The sequence below is a fragment of the Gekko japonicus genome, unplaced genomic scaffold (assembly GCF_001447785.1).
Source record: "Gekko japonicus isolate JY-2015 unplaced genomic scaffold, Gekko_japonicus_V1.1 scaffold525, whole genome shotgun sequence".
Classification (NCBI taxonomy): Eukaryota; Metazoa; Chordata; class Lepidosauria; order Squamata; family Gekkonidae; genus Gekko; species Gekko japonicus.
The window spans coordinates 349,121-371,448 of NW_015163620.1; the positions used below are offsets into that span (position 1 = coordinate 349,121).

At 42.3% G+C, this 22,328-nt stretch overlaps 1 protein-coding gene across 1 annotated transcript in view; it reads left to right on the forward strand.

The window, feature by feature from the left end:
• Positions 1–22,328, forward strand: part of PTPRQ (protein tyrosine phosphatase, receptor type Q) — a 204,611-nt gene that overhangs the window by 44,846 nt on the left and 137,437 nt on the right. Inside the window, exons 19-28 of the mRNA XM_015407447.1 lie at positions 1,464–1,663; positions 4,272–4,506; positions 10,818–10,946; positions 11,582–11,728; positions 16,287–16,459; positions 16,594–16,804; positions 17,836–17,991; positions 18,103–18,282; positions 19,045–19,152; positions 21,078–21,359. Of these exons, the coding sequence (XP_015262933.1) occupies positions 1,464–1,663; positions 4,272–4,506; positions 10,818–10,946; positions 11,582–11,728; positions 16,287–16,459; positions 16,594–16,804; positions 17,836–17,991; positions 18,103–18,282; positions 19,045–19,152; positions 21,078–21,359 (1,821 nt within the window). The remainder of the gene's footprint in view (positions 1–1,463; positions 1,664–4,271; positions 4,507–10,817; positions 10,947–11,581; positions 11,729–16,286; positions 16,460–16,593; positions 16,805–17,835; positions 17,992–18,102; positions 18,283–19,044; positions 19,153–21,077; positions 21,360–22,328) is intronic.

Genomic DNA, 22,328 nt, shown 5'->3' on the forward strand with positions numbered 1-22,328 from the left:
ATTTTTAAAACTGTACATTATATTTTTATATGTTACTGTACTTTTATATTCGGTGTTCTGTAACTTGTAGTTGCACTGTTAGCCATGTTGAATTCAAGAAAACAAGGTGGGCTATTCCATCCCACCAAGGAACTACTTAACCTCCTGTAAATATATGTTATAAAGCTGCATAGTTAATACATAGAATAAAGGTTGTTTGGCTTATCCATATAAACATGATGTGGAGCTAAGGTAGTTTTGATGGTGAACATACTAGTCCTCCCTTTTATTGTTAAATAGCATTGACTGTTGTAATAATACAGTTTCAAAGAAACTACTATCTGCTGTAGGCAGAGAAAAAATGTTTGTGCTACCATCACATTGTCCATTTGTTATTAGCTTCCATGGCCAGAATCCTCAAGTAACTATTGCCCAGTCCTACCGCCTGCTGTAATGGCAAATAAATGGCTCCTTTCAAAAAGCCTTATAATCTGTTTTAGCAGCCGGTGGCTAACAGATTTTTTGTGTCGTTTCAGACACAACCATTTTGGCTTCTGGCGTTAACGGATGTTTTTCATCCTTTTCAAACAAAGCCACTTGTGTCCTGTTTGCAAAGCAGAGCTGAGCCGTTTTTGAAAACTGCTTTCTTCTGTTTTCAGGTTTGCTTAGCACTTCTGAATCACTGTGGAGTGGATTTGAAATGTCTGAGACACTTCTAAAAGTGCTGCTCCCCCCCACCCTTTTTCATAGCACTTTCCCCCTTTTTCTTTTGAACATTCCAGTTTTTGTGCTATAATGCTAGACCAATATAGCAATTCAATGCTATATTACCAGCATCCAAGATATGGCAATATAGGACTGAATTTCTATACTGGTCTAGCACTGTAGCAGAAAAGTTTGAAAGTAAAAAAAAGATGGAAAAGAACGCACTGCCAAAAAGAGGGGAAAGTAGTGCAGTTGAAATAGACAGAGCATGTCAGACATGGCTCATTAACATATTTAAATACACTGTATGAGACCTCTGCCCCAATGTCGCTTTATATGGAACTGGGCCAACAATGAATAGCAAATGTGTCACCTGAATCAGAAATGCATCAGCAGTGTGGGTATATACCACTACTGCAGAAACATACAACATAGCTAGATGACATAGCTTTTGTTTAACATAAAAATAGGCAAAAGTGTCACAGCTAGGACTGCACACTTTATACTGCTAAGGAAGCAGCCACAGCTGCACAATTCTGCACACCTGATATGTTGCAATAGGTTGTTAGCATGCTTGAAAAGCCTCTGTATGCAATATTATAGGATTGGGATGTTTGGACAAAACAAATATCTAAAGATTATGTCAGTCATATTTTATATCTATATCAGAAGGTGGAATAATGAACTAGTTTCTTTCTGAAGCCTTTTAAAGTCAATATTCATTTAACCATGTATCAAATGTATTCCTTACTAAGTTTTGGTTTTCACTTTTTTTAAAGCTCCAGGTAAAGTGGTGAATCTCACAGTTGAAGCTTTCAACCACTCAGCGGTTAATCTGATTTGGTTTCTGCCACGGCAACCAAATGGAAAAATAACTTCTTTCAAAATTAGCGTGAAGCATGCTAGAAGTGGAATAGTAGTGAAAGATGTCTCTGTTAAAGTGGAGGACCTCCTGTCTGGAAGATTACCAGAATGCAATGTAAGTCATATAACATATTTTGGTTAGAGAGGGACGTGTTGGATCATGTGAACCCAGGCCTCTAATGGCAGATTTGTGCTCTAGTGCAAAGTGCTCTGGCAAAAGAGATATATTCACCAAAGGAAGCCTCCTTGTGCTAGAGGAAGTTTCTGCAGCTACTAGAATGGATTCATAGTAACTGTCTCAAGGACTTAACATCTTGGTTTCAATATGGCCTAAGAAAACTTTCTATTATAAGAGTAAGCTTCATGTCATATAATGTGGAGGACTCTACTAGTTAAAGATTTGATTCTGTTCCAGCTTCTGCAGATAATTTGTGTAAACTGTGCACCTATTAAATGTTCGCTAGAGTTGTCAGTGCTACAAAATATAGCTACAGTCCAGAGGGTATTTATTTACTACATTATTTATAAACTATTTTTCTATTTAAAAATTAACACTCAAAGTAGCACACAGTATTAAAATTCATACAAAAGAGTTAAAATATCAGCTATTAAAATACAATATTTTTAAAAAAGATCTTCTGAAATAAAAAAAAACCCTATTAGCTGATGCTAGAAGGTCTCTAAAGGAGGAAGTATCTGCAGTACAGGAAGGACCAAGGAGCAGAGATGGCTGCCAGGAAAGCCCTCATTTGGGTTCACATCAGTTGGTTTTCTTTGATGGGGGTTCTCACTTTCCCTGTTCAGGAGCCAGGGCATCTAACACTCCTTCTTGTCCTGGTTGTGCACACATCTTTAAAGATGGCACGGCAAGCTGCAAGCGTATGGTAAGTCCTGTAGGGCATGCACATCTTGCCTCACTGTCTTTAAGGATGCCTGGAGCATTACCTCCATAGGAAAAGGAGTATTAGCTGCTTCTGTTCCTGGATATGGGGTGGGTAATTAGTAGAAGGGGGGAAGTGGGCTGGGGGCATGGGGGGATAGTGAAGGCAGCGTGAGGGGGAGCCTCCACCTCCAAAATCTGCTGGCTCAGGCTAGTACCTTGCTTAACCTCACTGTGGAGTGGCTACCCCTAGATCATGCATATTGCTGGAGAATGGTTGAAAACTACTCATATATTTGAAATCTGTTGGAAAGCTAAATACTATGCGATAAGAATGAAAGTAGTGGTTAGGGACGGGCATGAACCAACCAGCTCATGAACTAAAGTTCATCATGAATTTTGGGTGGTTTGTAGTTCATGAAATTCAACTGGCACAAACTTTCCAGCTGTTCATGGTAGTTCGTGGCAGTACATGAACAGATCTATTTCCAAGCAGACTGTCTCTTCTCAATCTACATGTTTACAAAACTTCAAAGTTTCATTGAGCGGCACTTGGAGGGCATGTTGAGGAGTATCCGGAGGAGGTCCCTTGCGATCTGGATGTCTCTAGCTAGCGCAGGATTTATTCTATACACTCCTGAATCTCCTGCAGTCGGTTTGACAGGCAGAGGTTAAAGAGTGTGTAGAAGGGATCGTGTGCAAGCTAGAGACACCAAATTCTCAGGGGATCTCTAGCTGACTCTCCTCTACCTGCCCTCCAAGTTTGGTGAAGATTGGTTTTTACAGTGTCCAAGTTATGACCTCCTGAAGAAGGTGCTCCCAGAAAAGTGTTTTCTGAGGAAATTACCACCTGTTATTTCCCCAGAAAACACTTTCTTGGGGGCACCTTCGTTGGGAGAAGGGATAATTTGGACCCCATAAATCCAATCCTTCCCAGACTTGGAGGGCAGGTAGAGGAGAGTCAGCCGACAATCCCCTGCAAGTTTGGTGTCTCTAGCACTCTGGTGGTGTGTTCTACTGTGTCACAAACCAAACCAGTTCATTTGTGGGTAAACGTTTGTGATGGTTCATGGTTTGCGAACTGGGCACACCATGAACTGAACTGCACCACATTTTCCTGGTTTGTGCCTAGTCCTAGTAGTGGTAACAGTATTAGTAGGAACAAGAGTTCTGTATGCCTAAAATGTATGAGTCCCAGTTATGTATGCAGATAGGGATTAATAATGAGGTTGTTCCAAACTCATCAGGACTAATATCTTCTACTTATAACACATATGATTTTAATGGTTGCCATTTAATATCTTGGTTTTATACTTCATCTGAAAGAATGTATTTGCAATACCCTAGAAGCTTCATGTATCGTCAGATTAGTTATGTACAGTTCTGCAACTATAAACTATGCTGATCAACAGTATTTAGTTCTATGTCTAATTTGCTGATTTATGTTAATTTTGGCAGACCTGGTTTATAAGTGCTAGATTTGAGAATGTTTAATTAGGAATGGTATTCTTGTTCTTTCAGGCAATATGCAGGTTCATAGTATTAAATTATAGTGCAGATTTGGAAGGTAAACACTAATTTGAGCTGTATTCTCTGATACATGAAATAGTATCCACACTTGAGTATAGTCAAAGTAAGAAGAAATTATTCCTATAATTAAACTTTTTGCTTTACATGGTAAGATTTGTACTTGTTCATATAGATTCTGATTTTTGCTGCCTGGTGCATTTTTTCAAAAATGTGGATGCTTTGTTTTGAATAATCCATCCATTGTTTTGAATTTTGAAGACCACGTTAAATTAATGTTAATATTGAGATACATGGGATAATTTTGTGTTGACAGGATAACAGTGAATCTTTCTTATGGAGTACTACTACTCCTTCAACTACTTCTAGCAAAACTACTCCATCAGTCCCAAGTACAGTTGCTCTCAGCAAACTGAGCTCTGTTTGGAATGAACCTATTAGTTTTGTTGTGACCAATCTCAGGCCATATACTACTTACCTTTTTGAAGTTTCTGCTGTTACCACAGAAGCAGGTTATATTGACAGTGCAATTGTCAGGACACCAGAATCAGGTATGTATTTTTTCATGGAGGAAAGTAATTTTGTCAGTGTCAAGTCAATAATATAAATAAGTGGGACCCACTTCTAAACTTGAAAAATTACTCTGTGCTACTTCCCCAACATAAAATGCAGGAATATCATGTGTGTTTACACTGAATAATTATACAGTCTCTTTTTCATGTTTAGTGTTTATAAATTTATAGTGTTACTGAGCTACAGGCTGTATTTCATAGTCATTTTGTATATATGCAGAGACAAACCCAAGCTGGCCATCAACTCACCTCAGGAAAAAAGTTCTCCAATAAAGCATTCTGTTGCTCCCCATGTCAATGTACCCATAACATTAGAACTAAGTAGACTATCATTGATGAACCTAATTTTCTCCTGTGATGAAGTTGGTATAATATATCTAGAATGCTGTCAGGCTTTTGATTTCTTCCCAGAGTCTATTTGCAAAATACAGACTAGAATGATAATTCATTATTTCCACTTGGTAAAAGTGGAATTATGGAAGACTGAATTATTTCCCTTCACTATGAATGAATCCTAATGTGCCTTTTGTGAAAATTCAGTACAGTTTCCCACATTCTAAAGATGGTGCCTGTGCACAGCCAGAAAAGGGAAACTGCATTTGACAGTTGGGGCTGCTCTGTAGCTTTGTGCATACAGCTCCCACAGCTTGGAAGGCCACCTGCTGTTGCCCCCCCCATCAGAATAAAGAGGCGGACACAAGAGTTGGGATTAACTAAAGGCCACTTTATTGGTTATTTACAACTACTGCAGCAAGGACATAACCTGGATGCTGACTTCAGGCAAGGCAGTGTCAGCTCTCCGACCACCTCTTTGCATTATGTTGAGCAAGAACCCCTGCCCTGAATGCAAGCCATGCCACCTGGCTCACCCCCAGCCAGCAAAGGTAACTAGAAGCCTGCAGAAGAGCCGCCTCAAAGGCAGACCCCATTCCCTACCCTGGTCCGTGAAGCCTGCAGGTGGATCATGATGGACCCCCTTTCCCCAAACAGGTTAGGTGTTCTCTGGTGCTCACCAGAGGCACATATATCCACCTTACCTCTTTCCACCAATCTGCCGCTGCCAGGGCCAAGCGTCTGCTTAGGACCCTGCATCCACTGGGCAGCCCAAGGCAGCCCACATCCCTTGCTGCAGGTCCTCTAAAAATATATCATTGGCCTTCTCAGACAGGTGCACAGGAAATCCCCATAATACAGGTCCTGCAGTCCTGCCCATATCCCAGGGTGTGGCAAAAAAGTCCCAACCCTCCATTCATGGCCCTACACAGCTCCCTATTCATCTTCTTCAGATCTCGGGCCATGCCTCCAGGGTCTCCAACCCTATGCCATTCCCTTCATGGCAGGATGGCAGACCACACCAACAGCATGCCATGTCACTGGCATCTGATGAGCTCCAAGTTGGCCTTGGCCTGCACTATGAGTGTCTCCCTTTCACCAGGCCAAAATTGTTCCCACCCAGGTGGACTTGCCACCTTACTCATTGGCAGTCTCCACAAATGTCTGCAGCAACTGGGCACATTGGCCTGTGCCCCAAGGGCCCACCAACAGGAAATCATCCAGGTAGTGGCCTGTGTCCTCCACACCCATCCTCTGCTGCAGCACCCATTCTAGGAAAATGCTAGGAACACTAGAAGGCAGAGCGGGAAATAGAACAACTCATGCGGATTGCACTATCGATGTAAAACTAATCCTCAAACACAAAGCCCAGGAGCTCAGGCTCAGTCAGATGTACTTCCAAGAGGTGGAAGGCCGACTTAATGTTGCACATCACCAGCTCTGCCCCCGCTCTACAGCGGTGCGTAATGTGCACTGCCTGGTTGAAGGATGTGTAGCGTACTGAGCATAAGTAGTTGGGTATCACATCATTCACCCAGTCCCTTTGGGTAGGATAGTTGGTGGATGAGGTGATACTGAACCAGGATCTTTTTGGGCACCACCCCCAGGGGAACACCCACCGGTTAGGTAAAAGGGGTGCCAGAAAGTGGTCGAGCACCCTGTTCTCCCAACACACCTTGGCTATCTTAGCCCAAAGCACAGGTTCCAATCCCCTGAGTGAGTGCAAATTGTCCACCCTAAAGGGCTTTTGCACGCCCTGGAAAGGGATACAAAACCCCACAGTAAAGTCCTCAAGTGAGTACGTCCAATTTGCACACCTGGGACATGCCCCAACCAGCTCCAGAGAACCAGCACTTTAATTGGACTGGGCATCACATCATTCACCAAGTCCCTTTGGGTAGGATAGTTGGTGGATGAGGTGATACTGAACCAGGATCTTTTTGGGCACCACCCCCAGGGGAACACCCACCGGTTAGGTAAAAGGGGTGCCAGAAAGTGGTCGAGCACCCTGTTCTCCCAACACACCTTGGCTATCTTAGCCCAAAGCACAGGTTCCAATCCCCTGAGTGAGTGCAAATTGTCCACCCTAAAGGGCTTTTGCACGCCCTGGAAAGGGATACAAAACCCCACAGTAAAGTCCTCAAGTGAGTACGCCCTATCCTGGGACATGCCCCAACCAGCTCCAGAGGACCAGCACTTTAATTGGACTGGGCCCCTTCTTCCAGGAGGGTGGTTACCTACTCCTCCCACTTGATCCTGTGCTGCCCCCAAAAGGCAGACCTGGACTTTCCCTTGAAATAGCCTGAGGCAGCGTGGGGGCCACCACACAATGGACACTTGTGCTTGTATTTGCAGGTCTTACACCCACACACCCCATTGGAGCTAAACTCCCAGCACAGCAAGTAGGGTTGAACTGCCTGCCCTGCTGAGGCTTGGAGACCCAAGCTACTGGAAAACCAGTGCATGAGATGCTCATTGTCCAACTGATTGCCCCCAATAGGCCGGACTGGCATAATCAGCTACATCCATAGTTGTGGATGAATCTGATCCCATTGCAAAGAAGGGTCCAGAATGGCCTTTATCCTGAACTCCTTGTTGTATTGCATCCACGTCGGGCCAGCAAAGTCAGTGTACCCCCTGTATATGATGTTCAAATACTGCCATAAATACTCCCCCTTCTCAGTGTGTGCCTGGTTCAACACCCTGGTATAGATCCAAGGTGATGACCCGAACCCAGCCACAGCTTGGATGTCCTTACCTCTATCTCCCCGCTGAGCTGGCCAGCAATGACCCTGTGCTCTGGCCAGGTTGCTGCCTCTGCATTGTTCCTTCGGACTCAGGCACCACATCCTGCAGCTGCTGGTCCACTGGCTGCTCCGAAGTGCTGGTGCCATCAGCACTCCTGCCTGCCAAAGTAGACAAATGACTTAGTATGGTCTCGAACAACCTTTTCTTAGTCACCTGCCTAGTTTGATGCCCAGCCCTGGCCACCTTAGCAGGCGTTGGAGGCCCCCGCTTGTCACACTCCAGGGCATCCACCTGGGCCAAGATCGCTTTCATGGTTAGATCTTCACCCTCATCATCCAAAGAGAGCCCAGGGGCAGCCAAGGTCCAAGCTGCTTGCCCTGTGTCCCCTTGCCCTTTCCTGGGTGCCATCTGCTGGCACTCCTCCCAGAGATGCTTTACTTGGGCTCCAGAAACAACACCCCAAGTGGCTAAGCCCTGGGACTGAGATGTGAGAGTGAGACGAGCCCCAAACTCAGTTCCCCCCCCCCCCCAAGCATTGGGAACAACAACAAAAATGGGAGGTGTACCCACTGGTATCAAGTTCCAGAGGCAACTGCCCCAGAACCCCCATCCAGAGAGGGGGAAAAAAACAAAAATGGGAGCAAGGGAGCCCAACTCCCCCTATGTCAAGTGCCACCCACCAAGTGTGGGGAGAGATCCCGCACAGGAAGGTGGAGCAAGCAACACCTGCAGCCCCCTAATCCAAGCAGAAACCCCCTTGTTAGCCCCTGAGATGGGCCGGGAACACCTCCGTTGGCCTGGGAAGGTGTAGCTGGAGGCCTTCACCAAAATGCCACTTGAGCCACTAAGAATGCCCTGGCCCAAGGACACACAACCCCAGACTGTGCAGGGTCACTGCAACCACTGAGGGAGCCCAGCCCAGCCCCCTGCAGAGGCCCTCAGAGAACTCTGTGGCAACCCCACCATGTGGGTGTGGCTGATGCCATGCTTCCCAATCCCAGGCTGCTCCCTGCAGTGTAGGCCACAGAGCTGGTCCACCATGGAGGCCAGTGGGCTGTTCAGCAGCACTGGCAGTGCAAGTTCACTGTGGTGCCAGCTGCAAAGCCACACCCTGGGGCAGAAGCCACCAGGCCACTCCATGGTGCAGCCTACCACATGCTTACAGCCCATCTGCTCTAAAGGCCACAGGTCTGCTTCACGGCACAGGCCGCACCTGACTGCCACGGCATTGGAGCCTCACCCCCTCAGTGCAGCTGACCTCATCCTCCGGCAGGGCCTGCCTTAGGCTGCAGACCTCTGAGCTGCCGCACCACCTCAATGCTTGCCTGCAAGCACAAGGCAAGAAGAGGAAGGGAGGAGCCGCCATTTATACCCAGCTGGCTCCTCCTCCCTTTTGCGGCACAATGCTTGGACACCTGCATCCCACGTCACTGTGTCCTCCTCCCATGTGGGGCAAAGGTAGCCCCCACCTGCAGGTGCTGGTCAGCTCCGCGGGTGGGGGAGTCGTGTTCATCTTAAAAAGAGTATTGTGTCTCCAGTTTTGGGAGCCACAGTAACAAAACCTAGAAATGCCTAGCTAAGCAAATGTTTCTCTTAATGCTTCCTCCCCTTTCACTGAGAAGATCTTCACATTGTGGCAGTGCAGTGCATTGTGCAACATAAGGAATTTCCATGAGATTATGTTTTGAGAAATAATTATTCCTTAAGTAGAATCACAGGCCTCTCTGACCTCTTTCAGAAGGTTAACATTCTAGAATAATGCATTTGTTGTAGCTAATGTCCTCATAGTTCATGTCAGAGAACAGCGAAGCAGTTGTCAGATAGCAGTCTACCTGCACTTTTTTCCAGTAGACAAGAGATTTATTTACATGCTTCAGCAGCTGCTCTCATTTTGACAACTAGCATAATATAAATTATTTTCTTTTTGCTTCTATGACCCACGCCTTTAAATAATTCCATGTTTGCATTAATCTTTGTAATATTTCAAGCAGCTAAAGCAGTTTGTCAGCTGTGCAAAAAGAACAGTATGGTAGGGATATTGATGACAAAGTAAACATTCAGGCAAATATTTGAGGTAATTCGAATTCATGGTAAAGATTATTTTTAAATAATAGTGGCTTTTAACATATTGGAACCAAATCAGTGGATCTATTTGCAATTTTTACAACAAAGAAGGGTTTTTGAGATATTCCAGTCTTACTTTAAAATAAAGTGAATTTGATTTGCTCAGCTACAATGGCTGAGGTACAAAATACTCTACACTGTAGGTTTGAATGACAGTGAGTTGGATCCAAGGAATTGTTAAACTAACAATAGCACTTTCATCTAGTACAAGAGGTTCTTCCACTGGTCCAAGGCTCCTTAGGCCAGAGACAGTTCTAGACTTAGTGGAAAGTAGGGTTGCCAGATTCCCCCTGGAGGGGGTGGGGTTGCCAGCTCTAGGTTGAGAAACCCTTGGAGATTTGGGGGTGGAGCCTTGGGAGGACAGAGACCTCAGTGGGCTACAATGCCATAGAGCACCCTTCAAAGCATCCATTTTTTTCTGGGGGAACTGATCTCTGTAGTCTGGAGACACGTTTTAAATCCAGGAGATCTCCTGGCCCCACCTGGAGGTTGCAATCAAAACAGAACTGTGTACAAAATAACTCACCAAAAATAATAAAAAGATAGCATTAATACAAAAAGAATATTTTATAGTCTCAAAACATCTAATCCATAATATAAGTATAAACATCCACCCAGCTGTATACAGCTGTAGCCACAATCTTCAGCGTTCACACAGAATACGCTTAAGCCTTGTTCTGTGTGGATGTTTGTACTTATATTATGGATTAGATGTTTTGGGACTGTAAAATATTCCTTTTGTATTAATGCTATCTTTTTGATTATTTTTGGGGAGTTATTTTGTACACAGTTTTGTTTTGATGGCTACTTCTCACTGTGTATCTCCGGTTGTTGTATTTTGATTCCCACCTGGAGGTTGGCATCCCTAGAAAAGTTCCATAGGACACAACCCTAAATATATTTGTAGTTTTTTTTTTCTATCCTGCCACTGTGCTTTTCTAGGTTATATTGTTCAATTATTTTATATTTATGAAAAGTCCTAAGACATTTATATAAATGAAGTAGCACTTGTGAGGAAATAAATATAGACTTTGGTACTTCAGGAACTTTATTTTTTGGTCTTACTAAAATTATCTTTACTTTAGTTCCAGAAGATCCACCTCAAAATTTTGTCAAAGGCAACATTACAGGAAAATCTTTCTCAGTTTCTTGGGAGCCACCAACCATCATTACTGGAAAGTTTAGCTACAGAGTTGAATTATATGGACCATTTGGTAAGTCAGTGTCAACATAATTCTGTTTACCTTTTTCTCTTTTCAACTTTTAAAAATTAGATTGGAAACAACCACAGTGTCTATAGTTGCCCTTTGAGTTAATGAAGTTATTTGACTGGATTTGAGAAATTTGTCCATTGTACCAATATTTGTGGTGAAAACTTTGGTATTTAATCTTAAATTAGCTGCATTTCCTTCAGCAGCAAAGAGAAATATGACAGCATGCCAGTTACTATGAAAAGAGTATGTGATGCTGTTGAAATAAGAAGTCTCAGTGTATACCTAGTGTCCCTGAATATAATCTACATGTTCTCATTTAGCACACATGTACACCCCAGTCGTCATCTGACTCCAGTTCTGACCTCCCATACCATCACTGTAGCATGGAGTCCTGCTCCACAATCCTCCTATACTACCTCATTCCCCATTTGCATGACAGAAAGAATAACTAAAAGAAATAATGAAGACACATTACAGCTAAATAAATAGGTATAATTAGCTTTTATTTTTTACAAATACTTGTAATAAAGCTTATTAAAAAACACTACAGCTTTTTCTTTCAATGCCCATTAAAAGTAGTTGAATAAATAGTATGTAGAACAAGTGTTTTAAAAGTGTTTGTTTGTTTGTTTCAGGTCATATTTTGGATAACAGCACAAAAGATCTCAAGTTTACTTTTAATAATCTAATACCATTTACAACATATGATGTTTTTGTTGCTGCTGAAACAAGTGCTGGGGTAGGTCCAAAGGCAAACCTCACTGTTTTCACTCCTGCAGGAGGTAAGTTCTCTTTTTGCTAATGAGCCAGATAATGCTTCATACATTATATTTATATTTGTCTTTGGACAGCCAGTTTGCAAATGCAACTAAAAAAGTAGGTGTATTTATATTTTAAATGTTAATTAGCACCTGGTTAACAAGTTGTCTATGGCCCACACAATTATCTCCCTTATATATAAAAGCCGAATGGTGGTGGCACTTCTCTAGAACATTCCACACGCTCCGGAATTGGTTGGTGCCCTGGTGTGTCACTCAGAATCTGTCCCTATCCACTGGCTGCTTTTTTAAAAAAAAAATTCCCGGAGGGATATTTTTTATTATTTTTATATAAGACTACAAAACTACAAAGAAAACATAAGGGAAGGGGACTACATCTAAGGATAAAGGATAGATAACCACACTATACTAAAACCCAAGAGGAGGAGATCATATCCGTGTTAATCTAAGTGTTATTAATAAAAGTGTTAGTACAACAATATACTTGTAGAGTTCTTGTTTGTCTCGGCTTCAATGTTAGTATGTTAGTTGTTGTGAGAGAACTTTCTGAGCATCTTCTTGTTATTTGCTTCAAAAGGAAATTTTCAGAGTCCTTCTGCCTTTACTTTGGTTTTCTGTCTCTGAAATCATAAGTAACTTTCATTGCGCCTGCACCCGTTTCTACAGCAGAGTCCTCATCCGTTCCAGAGGTAGCGGAGTCACTTGATTTCGATTCTTCCTCTTTGGATTCTTCCTCCGGTCCCAACTGACGTCTCAAAAATTCTTTGGCTTTAAAAATGGAGTCAATTCTTGCTGAGCAACTTCCTCAGATCCTCCTTTTCCGATTCAGGAACTCCCTGGAATCTGAGAATCATATTGGCTTTTTCCATTTGTAGCTGTAACAAACGGTTTTCTTGGAAGTTTTGTTTTGCTTCAACTTCCCCCATTCTTTTCTTCATTTTCTTATTTGTGGTGTCTATCTCTTTAATTATCTCAGTCGTATGCTCCACCTTCTTCACTGTTTCTGCCAGTTGGAGCTGCTTGGATGCGAAGTTTTGATTCAGGGAAGTCAGTTGCTGGTTAATACTATTGAGTTGTTCCATCACCGGCTTGAGCATATCCGCTAACATTTTCATGACGTCTGCTCCCTCTTCCGGTTTTGGGCTCTGACTACCCACTGGTTTTGTTTTAAACTTTCTTTGCGAGGCCGCCATTTTATACGATTGTTTACAATTCCAAACCGCTTCTTGCAGACTCGAAAAATCATCGCCACAATGTTAGCACTCAGGTAAGTCTCTCAAAACAAAATTGCTGCTTGTTTCCCCCCTGCCCCTTCGTTATGCTTATCTGTCCATTCACATAAGAGGTACCCCTCTTTGTGCTCCGCTTTTCCCACGGGTGGTGGTGGTGGTAATTCGCTTTTAAAATATTCCGTTTATTTTGAACTCACGTTCATTGTCGGTCATTTCTCTGACCTCGCTCACAGTAATCGATATTCCGCTCAATCTCCAGCACTTGTCCCAGTCGAATGAGCTTGTGCCCGAGGGCCACACAGCGGCGGGACCGTCAGGGCGGAGGGAAGCCTCAATTCTCCGGCATTGAACCGTCGAAGAGGCTGCCCCTCAAAAGCCCTCTGGCCTGGAGCCTATCGCAAAGGCTCCATGTGAGTGCTACTTGAGGTAGCACCCCTCCATACTGCTAGTGTATAGGCCGCTCCCCTGAGGTCTGGGGAGAACGACCACCATTGCTGATCCACAAACTGGAAATCTGAACAGCATACTCAAGATTGCTACAGCACAGACATTTTGATGCAATAATTCAGAACAAGAGGTGTCAGTTATCAGACACTTAAATAAACAAAATATTGCAAGAGTGCTAATGTTTTAAGCATGTCTTTATTTTAAGTTAAAAAAAGCCTTTGTGTTTGTGTCCTTTAAAAAGTTTATATCTCCGCTACCTGGCATTACATTTTATGACAGACGTGGCCCAGCCCAACAAGGTCTCATTTATGTCAGATCCAGCCCTCATAACAAATGAGTTTGACATTAAATCTTTGCAGTGCTACATTTGTAACACCAGAGACTAAGAAGTATGTTTAAATGTCACCTAGAAGCCAATATATCCATCATGCAATAGAATCTCACTCCCTTTTCACAAACATACCATTCCTATCAAAATTTCTGGACTTTTCCTGTACACCCCCCCCCCCAGCTGTTACAGGGTTGAAGTAGTTGGTTTGGTATGGTTGTTGTGAGAAAAACCTGCTATATCTTAAGAAATGAAAAAAGGAAGAAAAGAGTAGCAGGATAATTAACTCAGTTAAACAGGGCTAACAAATAAAACTAGATGACAAGTTTTAACAAGGTTTTTAAAGTTAAGACAGATCTCAAAATGCCCCAGCCGTCCCAGCCAGCACATACCATAACTAAGCTGAATACTGGGCTGCCGAAGATGTCAAAGGAGAAAGGCAATAAAGCAGATAAGACTAAACCAAACATTACAGTCTTCACAAGACCAAGAACACACAGCTGGGATGCTCCCCAGCCCAGTTGAGGAGCACATAAAATAAACACTTAAACACTCACACTGTACTCACAGAGCAAAGCAGAGTCAGGAGACTACTCCCTGCCTGACCGGCCATGCCCTCTCTTACTTCCCATTCTGGAAAAGAGGCTCTTTTTCTTAAGGGCAAAGGCACCCCATATGTTCTCAATAAGTACTCAACCACAAAGGTCTGCAGAAGTTGCTGCTGACAGGCTGTGTGCAAGTGCGAGGCAGTTTATCAGTTAATACATCCTTCAAAATCTCATCAAGAATGCCTCTCACCTTTCTGTTCTCCACTGTGATCAAACATTCGTCCATGCTTGGAATGTTTATTTACACACTCAAAAAGAGCCAACCACAATTTGGGGGAAGGGATATCAGCAACACAGCAGCTCCCCAACCCAACTGGAATGAGGGTTGCTGGGAGCATGGGGGCATGTTTACAACTGGCTGCCGAGCTGCTAAGCAGGAGGGTGGGGTGCCTACTCCTTGGAGCCAGTCTGAGAAGCTGTGCCCTAGTGGGTAAGACAGCTCTAGTCCTCCAGCGGCTATGACACTCTGGCCTTCCACTCTGTGGTAACATAGAGACTAGGAGGAAGGTAAGGCTACAGCGGTTGCCATTTTTCTCCCACTGCCTAATTTTTACAAAGCAGGGGGAGGGTTCTAAAATCAGGCAATCCCCTGCCCCCACTAGGGGGCTGACAGCCCTACCAGCATCCCTGAATAGTTCTTGTGACTTGTATAAGCACTGGAAATACAGGACAGATTTTTGACTCCTTAGCCACACTGTTCCCAAGTGCAGCACTTGTCCATTTCCTTTTCACTCTGGAGTGGATAGAAGCCCTTTTCAGTCATGCACACTCTATGAACATGAAGGGAGCAGTGTTGTGACAACTACCTCTGTCCCTAGATGTAGACAAGTATAGCCAAATGTTTTCAGGGAGTTGTAATGAGTGTACAAGTGTATACCATCCTTGGCAATACTGCAGAAAGCATACCTTCTTTCACAAGGAGGTGCCTACATGTATTCATGTACGTGTATTTTGGGGCTCACTGATTATATTTGACTGTATATACAAATGTTTGATAATGTGGACTTCCCTATACATGTGTATAACATACATTATTTTAAACGTCTGAACAAGGCTATCATGACAGAACTTGGGAGTTTTCTTTTATCTGTATGTATAACTACTGGAGTGCATATGCTTTTGTTGGAAAATGGGTCTGTCAGACAGATATTGTTAGCCTCTTGGGCAAAGAGGTGAGTGGCTTACAAAAAGGCTGACATCTGTTTAACGCCAAAGTTTTCTGATAGTCATGATTAGCTCCACTGGAACGAAATGTTCCTTCAGCAATAGCCATTCTACTGGTGTAATAGTTTTGTGTAACTTTTTGGAGCTGTGAGGTGACATTATTTATCATGTTAATGAAATTAAGTTAGTATTACTCTCACAAAACAGTGACTACCCTTACCAACACTACAGCAGCAATGTTTATCACTGTATTGTATCACAAAATTAAGTAAAATGAGGCATTAATTGGGTACAAAAGAGTGAAATACTTTCAGGATAAGAAGTCATTTTGGTGAATGCACAGTGACAGGATATATCTACATCAGCTTAAACTAATACTTGGATTGTAAATTTATAGAATGGGGATGCAACTTAACAAGCTTGTATAGCAGGATACATTCTGGCTAACTTTTTTTAAAAGCTGCTAATGGTGTACCTTTGACATATACAACTCTGTGCACCATAGCATTGTGTGGTGAAGCATAAATTGATGGGGTATAAATTTGATAAATAAAAATATTGTCCATATAATTATATGTCAAGATTCAAACTCTGGCAACTCTCTTAGAGAGACCTTATATTCTGATGCTAATGCAAATGTTAAAACTTCCAGATTCCTGATTTTTTGCACAGCTATTTCCTGTTACCTGGTATAACCAGTCTGTATCTCAACACAGTACTTGACAGAAGAATTTAAGCATTTGTTGCAATGTTTAGTTCATATCATATGCATTGTGTTCCAGTCCCAGGACCTGTATTTGATTTGCATGTAGCAGAGGTAGCAGCAACCTTTATCAGAATTGCTTGGAAGAAACCACAGCAACCAAATGGAATCATCACTCAGTACAGAGTAAAAGTAGCACTTGAAGACACAGGAGAGATTCTTGAAGATACAGTTCTTACAGGAAAAATTAAGGTGCTTTGATTTTAAATTAGTTACTATTAATTGGCATCCATATTACCTCTGGTTCCTCATTGTAATATAAATATTGGGAAATTACAGGACTTTATCCAAAGAGTTTTTCTAATTTCTTTGGTTTTCATTTTTAGAATTTTATTGAAACTGTGGATCTAGATATGATAAATGACAACACACCATCACCTTTCATGTGGAATAAAATACAGGCTGCAAATGAGTTATATGAAGGTTCATCTGATAGCTTTCCAACAATGAACTCACTCTCACCAGTAAGATTTACAAGTATATCCAGTGATAATTTACCAGATTCCAATGGGGTTTCAGAATTACATTCAGCTTCTGGTAAGTGTTGTGGTTGTTATTTTGCCTATACCTTGCCCGATAATTCAAAAGGGCGTTATTACATATGTGATCTTTAGCACAGAGTTTAGCCAAATTATTAATGGGTCATTTGCTAAAATCAGATTTTTTTGACCTACAAACTGCATTAGGAACAAATGAGAAGTGCCACACAAGCAGACACTGCTAGCCTCTTGTTACCCAGTTGACCTTCTTCCTAGAGAAAGAAGATGCCAGAGCCATTAGAGAAGCTCCATAGACAATCCAGTTATTACAGTTGCCAAGGCAGGTGTGATTGGAGATTAACATATCTCCATGTTCTGTGCAGACCTTAATTTCTCCATGAGCTTTGACTAATAGGTTTTCAGATGTCACGAGGGAAGTAGGTCAAAAAGTTACAAATCTGCTACATGGAGCAACAAACAGGTGGAGATGACCCTGTGTCACAGTGAGGTCATTAGCACACTCACACAGCATTATCAATGGTGCATTTTTCTTTGCTAAGTATGGATATTTATGACCCATTAAATAAGGCTTGGCTGACAGATACAGGCTTAAAATGCCTTTCCAAATTTTTAGAGTGAAGGCATTGAACAAAAGGCAGAAGGCCACATTCTGATTTTATTTACGTTCCATTGAAGGTCAGCTGTAAATGAAACCAGAATGTTGGGTTACTTTTAAAAACACAGCCAGTCTTCTTGATTTAATGCTACTGACTTTTTACTGACATACATACATATTCCATTTACATTGTGAAAATTAAGTGAACATATTCTTAAACCAATGACTACATTATAAGAATGGAAACATTTTGAGACTCTTGTTTTTCATTCTCATTGTATACTCTGTAATACATATGGTTCAATTTTCTATCCTACCCAACATTAGACTTTGTCCTTTTCAAATAATTGTTTCTGCTTTATAAGAAAAAAAATTAATCATTTGCTTTGGTGCTGATCAGTGTGGCAATAATTTGGTGCTGACTATTTAATATACTGGTAAATTAACAAACTTTTCTTTTAAAAAATGTATAGCATTGACAAGTGATACCATCAACCTTTCAGTTAAGCAGCTGTCATATCTTGTAAAGGAACTCCAGCCTTTTACTCAATATTCAGTTGCTGTGTCTGCTTTTACTATCATTGGAGAAGGACCACCAGCTATTCTCATTGCCAGGACAAGTGAACAAGGTAAAATTTTATGACTGAAATAATTTCATGCTGGCAGCTCTTTATTTCTCTGCAGATTTCTAGTGGTTTAATTCCTCCACCCATATTAAATGGCTTGTTTTTGTTCTGCAGTTCCAAGCTCTGTAGAAAATATAAATTATAAAAATATTAGCTCATCCTCTGTTTTGTTGTATTGGGATATTCCACTAAACCCCAATGGGAAAATAATACATTACACTGTTTATGCAATGGAGCTGGATACAAATAAAGCTTTCCAGATGACAACGTCAAATAACAGCATCTTGATTACAGGTAGGAGTCTAGGTTTTTTTAAAAAATGTAATGGTAACTATGCAAATTTGTTTGAATTGTACAGAAATGTAGTTATTTCTATCTTTCTGCATCTTTGCTGTCTGCATGCATTAGGAAATGAAACTTTTTTAAAGCAGTGGTCCTATTGCCATTCATTGTCTGGCACAGCTACAGAGACCTGGACCTCCTAAACTTCCATTTTTGTTGTAGTTGGGATATTTCAGTGCACTTATGTAGAATTTCATTGTGTCAAGTTGTTCTATCATTGCCATTTTCATTTCAGTAGTAAAATCCCCCCTCCCCTGGAATGTTGATGTCCACCTGATCCTACTAAATTTTCTGTAACCATTCAAGACCATGACCAGGATCCTAAGATTCATTCACCTTGTTCTTCATTCTAAGCAAGCATTGACCCTGTGTTTCTTGGACAGCAGCCTACTGGCTCTGTCCCAGTAGCATTTTGGATTCTGGGCCATAAAAATGCAAGTTAAAACCAATTTTTTCCAAAGAAGCTCAGCATACTAGACTAAATTCCCTTTTAAGGAAAAAATGTACTGTATGTTCTATATGTTTCCACTTGTAATTTCTTCAAAGATTATATGTTTTATTCTTAAACCACATGAAAATATGGACCTGTAGAAAGAACCTCCGAAGCAGAATCCCTGGGAACATCTTCTGCTTGATCCCCGTTGAAATGAATAGAAACTGTGCAATTATACTCATAACAGTGGATTGTCTATAGGGTTTTTTTACTCTTTCCAGGTTTGAGGAAGTATACAAATTATAAGATGAGAGTAGCAGCTTCTACTACTGTAGGAGAAAGTGCTCTTTCTGAAGAAAATGATATTTTTGTAACAACACCTGAAGATGGTGAGCATGGTTTTCATATTGATATTATTATTTGTTATGCCTTTGGTAATTAATCCTTGTAACTATTTTAAATTTGTAGTGACATATTAATGTAGTCAAATGATAAGAATGAGGCTCATGTGCTATCGGCAACGCTGATTGAGTACACGGGCTGCTTCGCCTCCCAGAGGAAAGGGAGACAGACAGCTGTGCTGTGACACTGACTGTTGCAGCGCCGGGTGGGCGGGGCTGACCGTTATAGGCTCAACCTTGTTCCCGCCCGTGTCAGTTGTCGCCTTGTGCCAGTTCCGGTTTGGGACCAGGGGTCATCAGGAATTGCCCCAGGGCTGTAGGGCTTAGGGCTGGGAATGTTGACCACTTCAGGGAGCCTTTCAGGTAAGCTCCTCCCTCAGGCTGTTGGGCTTCGGGGGTAAGCGCTCCTGGGCGGTGACCTGTGCGCTGGGCTGCCGGTTGCGGGCCAAAGGTTTGGCCCTAGGCCGGGGCTAGTGACTTGCCCATACCTGTAGGCAAAGAGGTTGGCTGGCTTGACACCTGCCGGGCCTGTTCTGCTCCCACTTAGTTCCCTTGCTATTGATTTATTCAGCAATTAAACAGTTAATAAAGTGGCCCTTGTTTGAATTCAAACAGTTGTCTGTCTCATAATTTCTGGCTCGGGGGGCGATGAGGCTCGTGTGCTATCAGCAACACTGATTGAGCACATGGGCAGCTTCGTCTCCCGGAGGAAAGGGAGACAGACAGCTGTGCTGCGACACTGACTGTGGCAGCGCCGGGTGGGCGGGGCCGGCTGTTATAGGCTCAGCCCCGTTCCTGCCCGTGTCAGTTGTCACCTCGTGCTCGGCCCAACCACCCGCCCTGTGTTCTGTATAGGCTGGTGCTGGTCGCTTGTTGGGGCCGGGTAGGAATTTTTTCACACTCATCGTGATTGGCTGGTAGATGAGCGTGTTTTTTCGCCTACCTTACAATGAACATAGGGGGAATCTATTCGGGCACTGGGTGTTGGCCATTAATTAGTTGGTCACTTTGGCAGAGTAGGGTGGGAAATAAATGAAAGCAGAACCGGTAATCACTTTCAGCCAATTCCGTTTTGGGACCAGGGGGTAATCAGGAATGGCCCCAGGGCTGTAGGGCTTAGGGCTAGGAATGTTGACCACCTCAGGGAGCCTCTTGGGTAAGCTCCTCCCTGAGGCTGTAGGGCTTTGGGGGTAGGCACTCCTGGGTGGGGTGACCTGTGCTCTGGGCTGCCAGTCGCGGGCCAAAGGTTTGGCCCTAGACCGGGGCTAGTGACTTGCCCATACCTGTAGGTAAGGAGGTTGGCTGGCTTGACACCTGCCGGGCCTGTTCTGCTCCCACTTAGTTCCCTTGCTGTTGATTTATTCTGCAATTAAACAGTTAATAAAGTGGTCCTTGTTTGAATTCAAACAGTTGTCTGTCTCATGATTTTCGGCCCGGGGGGCGATAAGTAAACTCTGTCCGCTTGTGTAAAATGGAATGTTTCTGAGCTCATATTAAAAATTCCTGTTTGTTTCATTGCCAATAAATTTTATGGTTTTGAACACCTTCCTGTAAGTATATGCTGGAAGGTTAGAAATACTGAGTCAGCTAGACCACTGGCCTTACAGTAGAAGAGTATATGTTTGAGGAACTACCATAGCTCAGTGACAGAGGCATACAGAAGTGTCCCAAATTCAATCCCTTGCAGAAATGGGATAGCTCTTTGTTTAAAACTCAGAAATGAGTCCTCCGCTCAAAAACATCTCTATAGACTATACTTTAGAGTACACTTTGATACTTAGGGCTGATATAGATATGACCTGGAAGATCTGTGATTTCCCATGACTTTTTAAAAAAAGACTCAAAGCAAGGGTGAATAGAAATCCCTTAAATATAACCTTCACAAACATTTTTAAATGTTTTCTGACTTACAGAACCAGATTCTCCACCCCAGAATGTCAAGATATTAGAAGTGACTGCAACAGAAATAAGCTTAAGATGGTCACCCCCAGAAAAGCCTAATGGGATTATAACACATTATGAAGTTATATATGACAGCTCAGCTGCTTTAATTATTAAAAACACTACAGGAACAAGTTTTTCTTTAAATGGCTTGACCCCATACACTCTCTATAATATTTCTGTAAGGGCATTCACCCATCTTGGTCATGGAAATCAGTCATCTGCCCAATTGTTCGTCAGAACAGCTGAAACTGGTAAGTGCAGAACTTTAGACTACTGTTATTTGACTGGGGTTTGGCAATCCCAAGAATAGTTATTAAATATGGTATACTCTACTACAGTATTTCTCAGACTATGAAGAGGAGTTTCCCAAGAATATGCATGGGAGGGGACAGGCCCTGCCTTGACTCCAAATAATGAGTGTATTGGTTGAACCAGAAAGAGGAGTGTCAATGTATTAATGCAATATAGTGTTATCCTAAACAGATTTACACCCTTCGAAGTCCATTAAAGTCAACTCTGGTTACTGGAGCACTATCAGTTTCTATAGCCTATGCTGTCAAATATTTTACAACATTTTGAATACGCCAAGAATTTTCCAGTGAGCTTTCCAAAGCATGTTGTACTAAGTGTGGTATGGTATTTAGAGTGTTGGACTAAGAGCTAAGGGACCCAGGTTTGATCTCCACTCTGCCATGGAACCTTGGTGAGTAATCTTGAGCCAATCACAAACACTCAGCCTAACCTACCTTGCAGGGTTGTTGTGAGGATAAAATGGAAGGCAGGAAAATTATGTAAGCCACTTTGGGTCCCCACTGGGGAGAAGGGCAAGGGATAACAGAAGTAAATAACTAAAAATAAATTCTGAAGTCTTGCTTTTCAGTAACAATATCACAATACCTTGATATCATAATGAGAGAATATTCTGCTGCTTACTACTTTTACGGGGAAATCTGACTATATGCACACCTTCATAAGAGTTTTCAAGCAGCATATTAGTCAATGAATTCTGAAACCCCTGAAGAAATGAAAGTACAACTGAAAGTAGTGGTTCATAAAATAGTTCAAGAATCGTAGGGAAATCACTTTGTTTCTCTTCTCTATCTGGAATTCAAATCTTTAAAAAGTATGGTGGAGGATAATTGTCTTGCTCACCAATAACTATGTGATAAGGAATGTACACTAGATGTATTGGATATCATACAGCCACATAGAGTCACAAA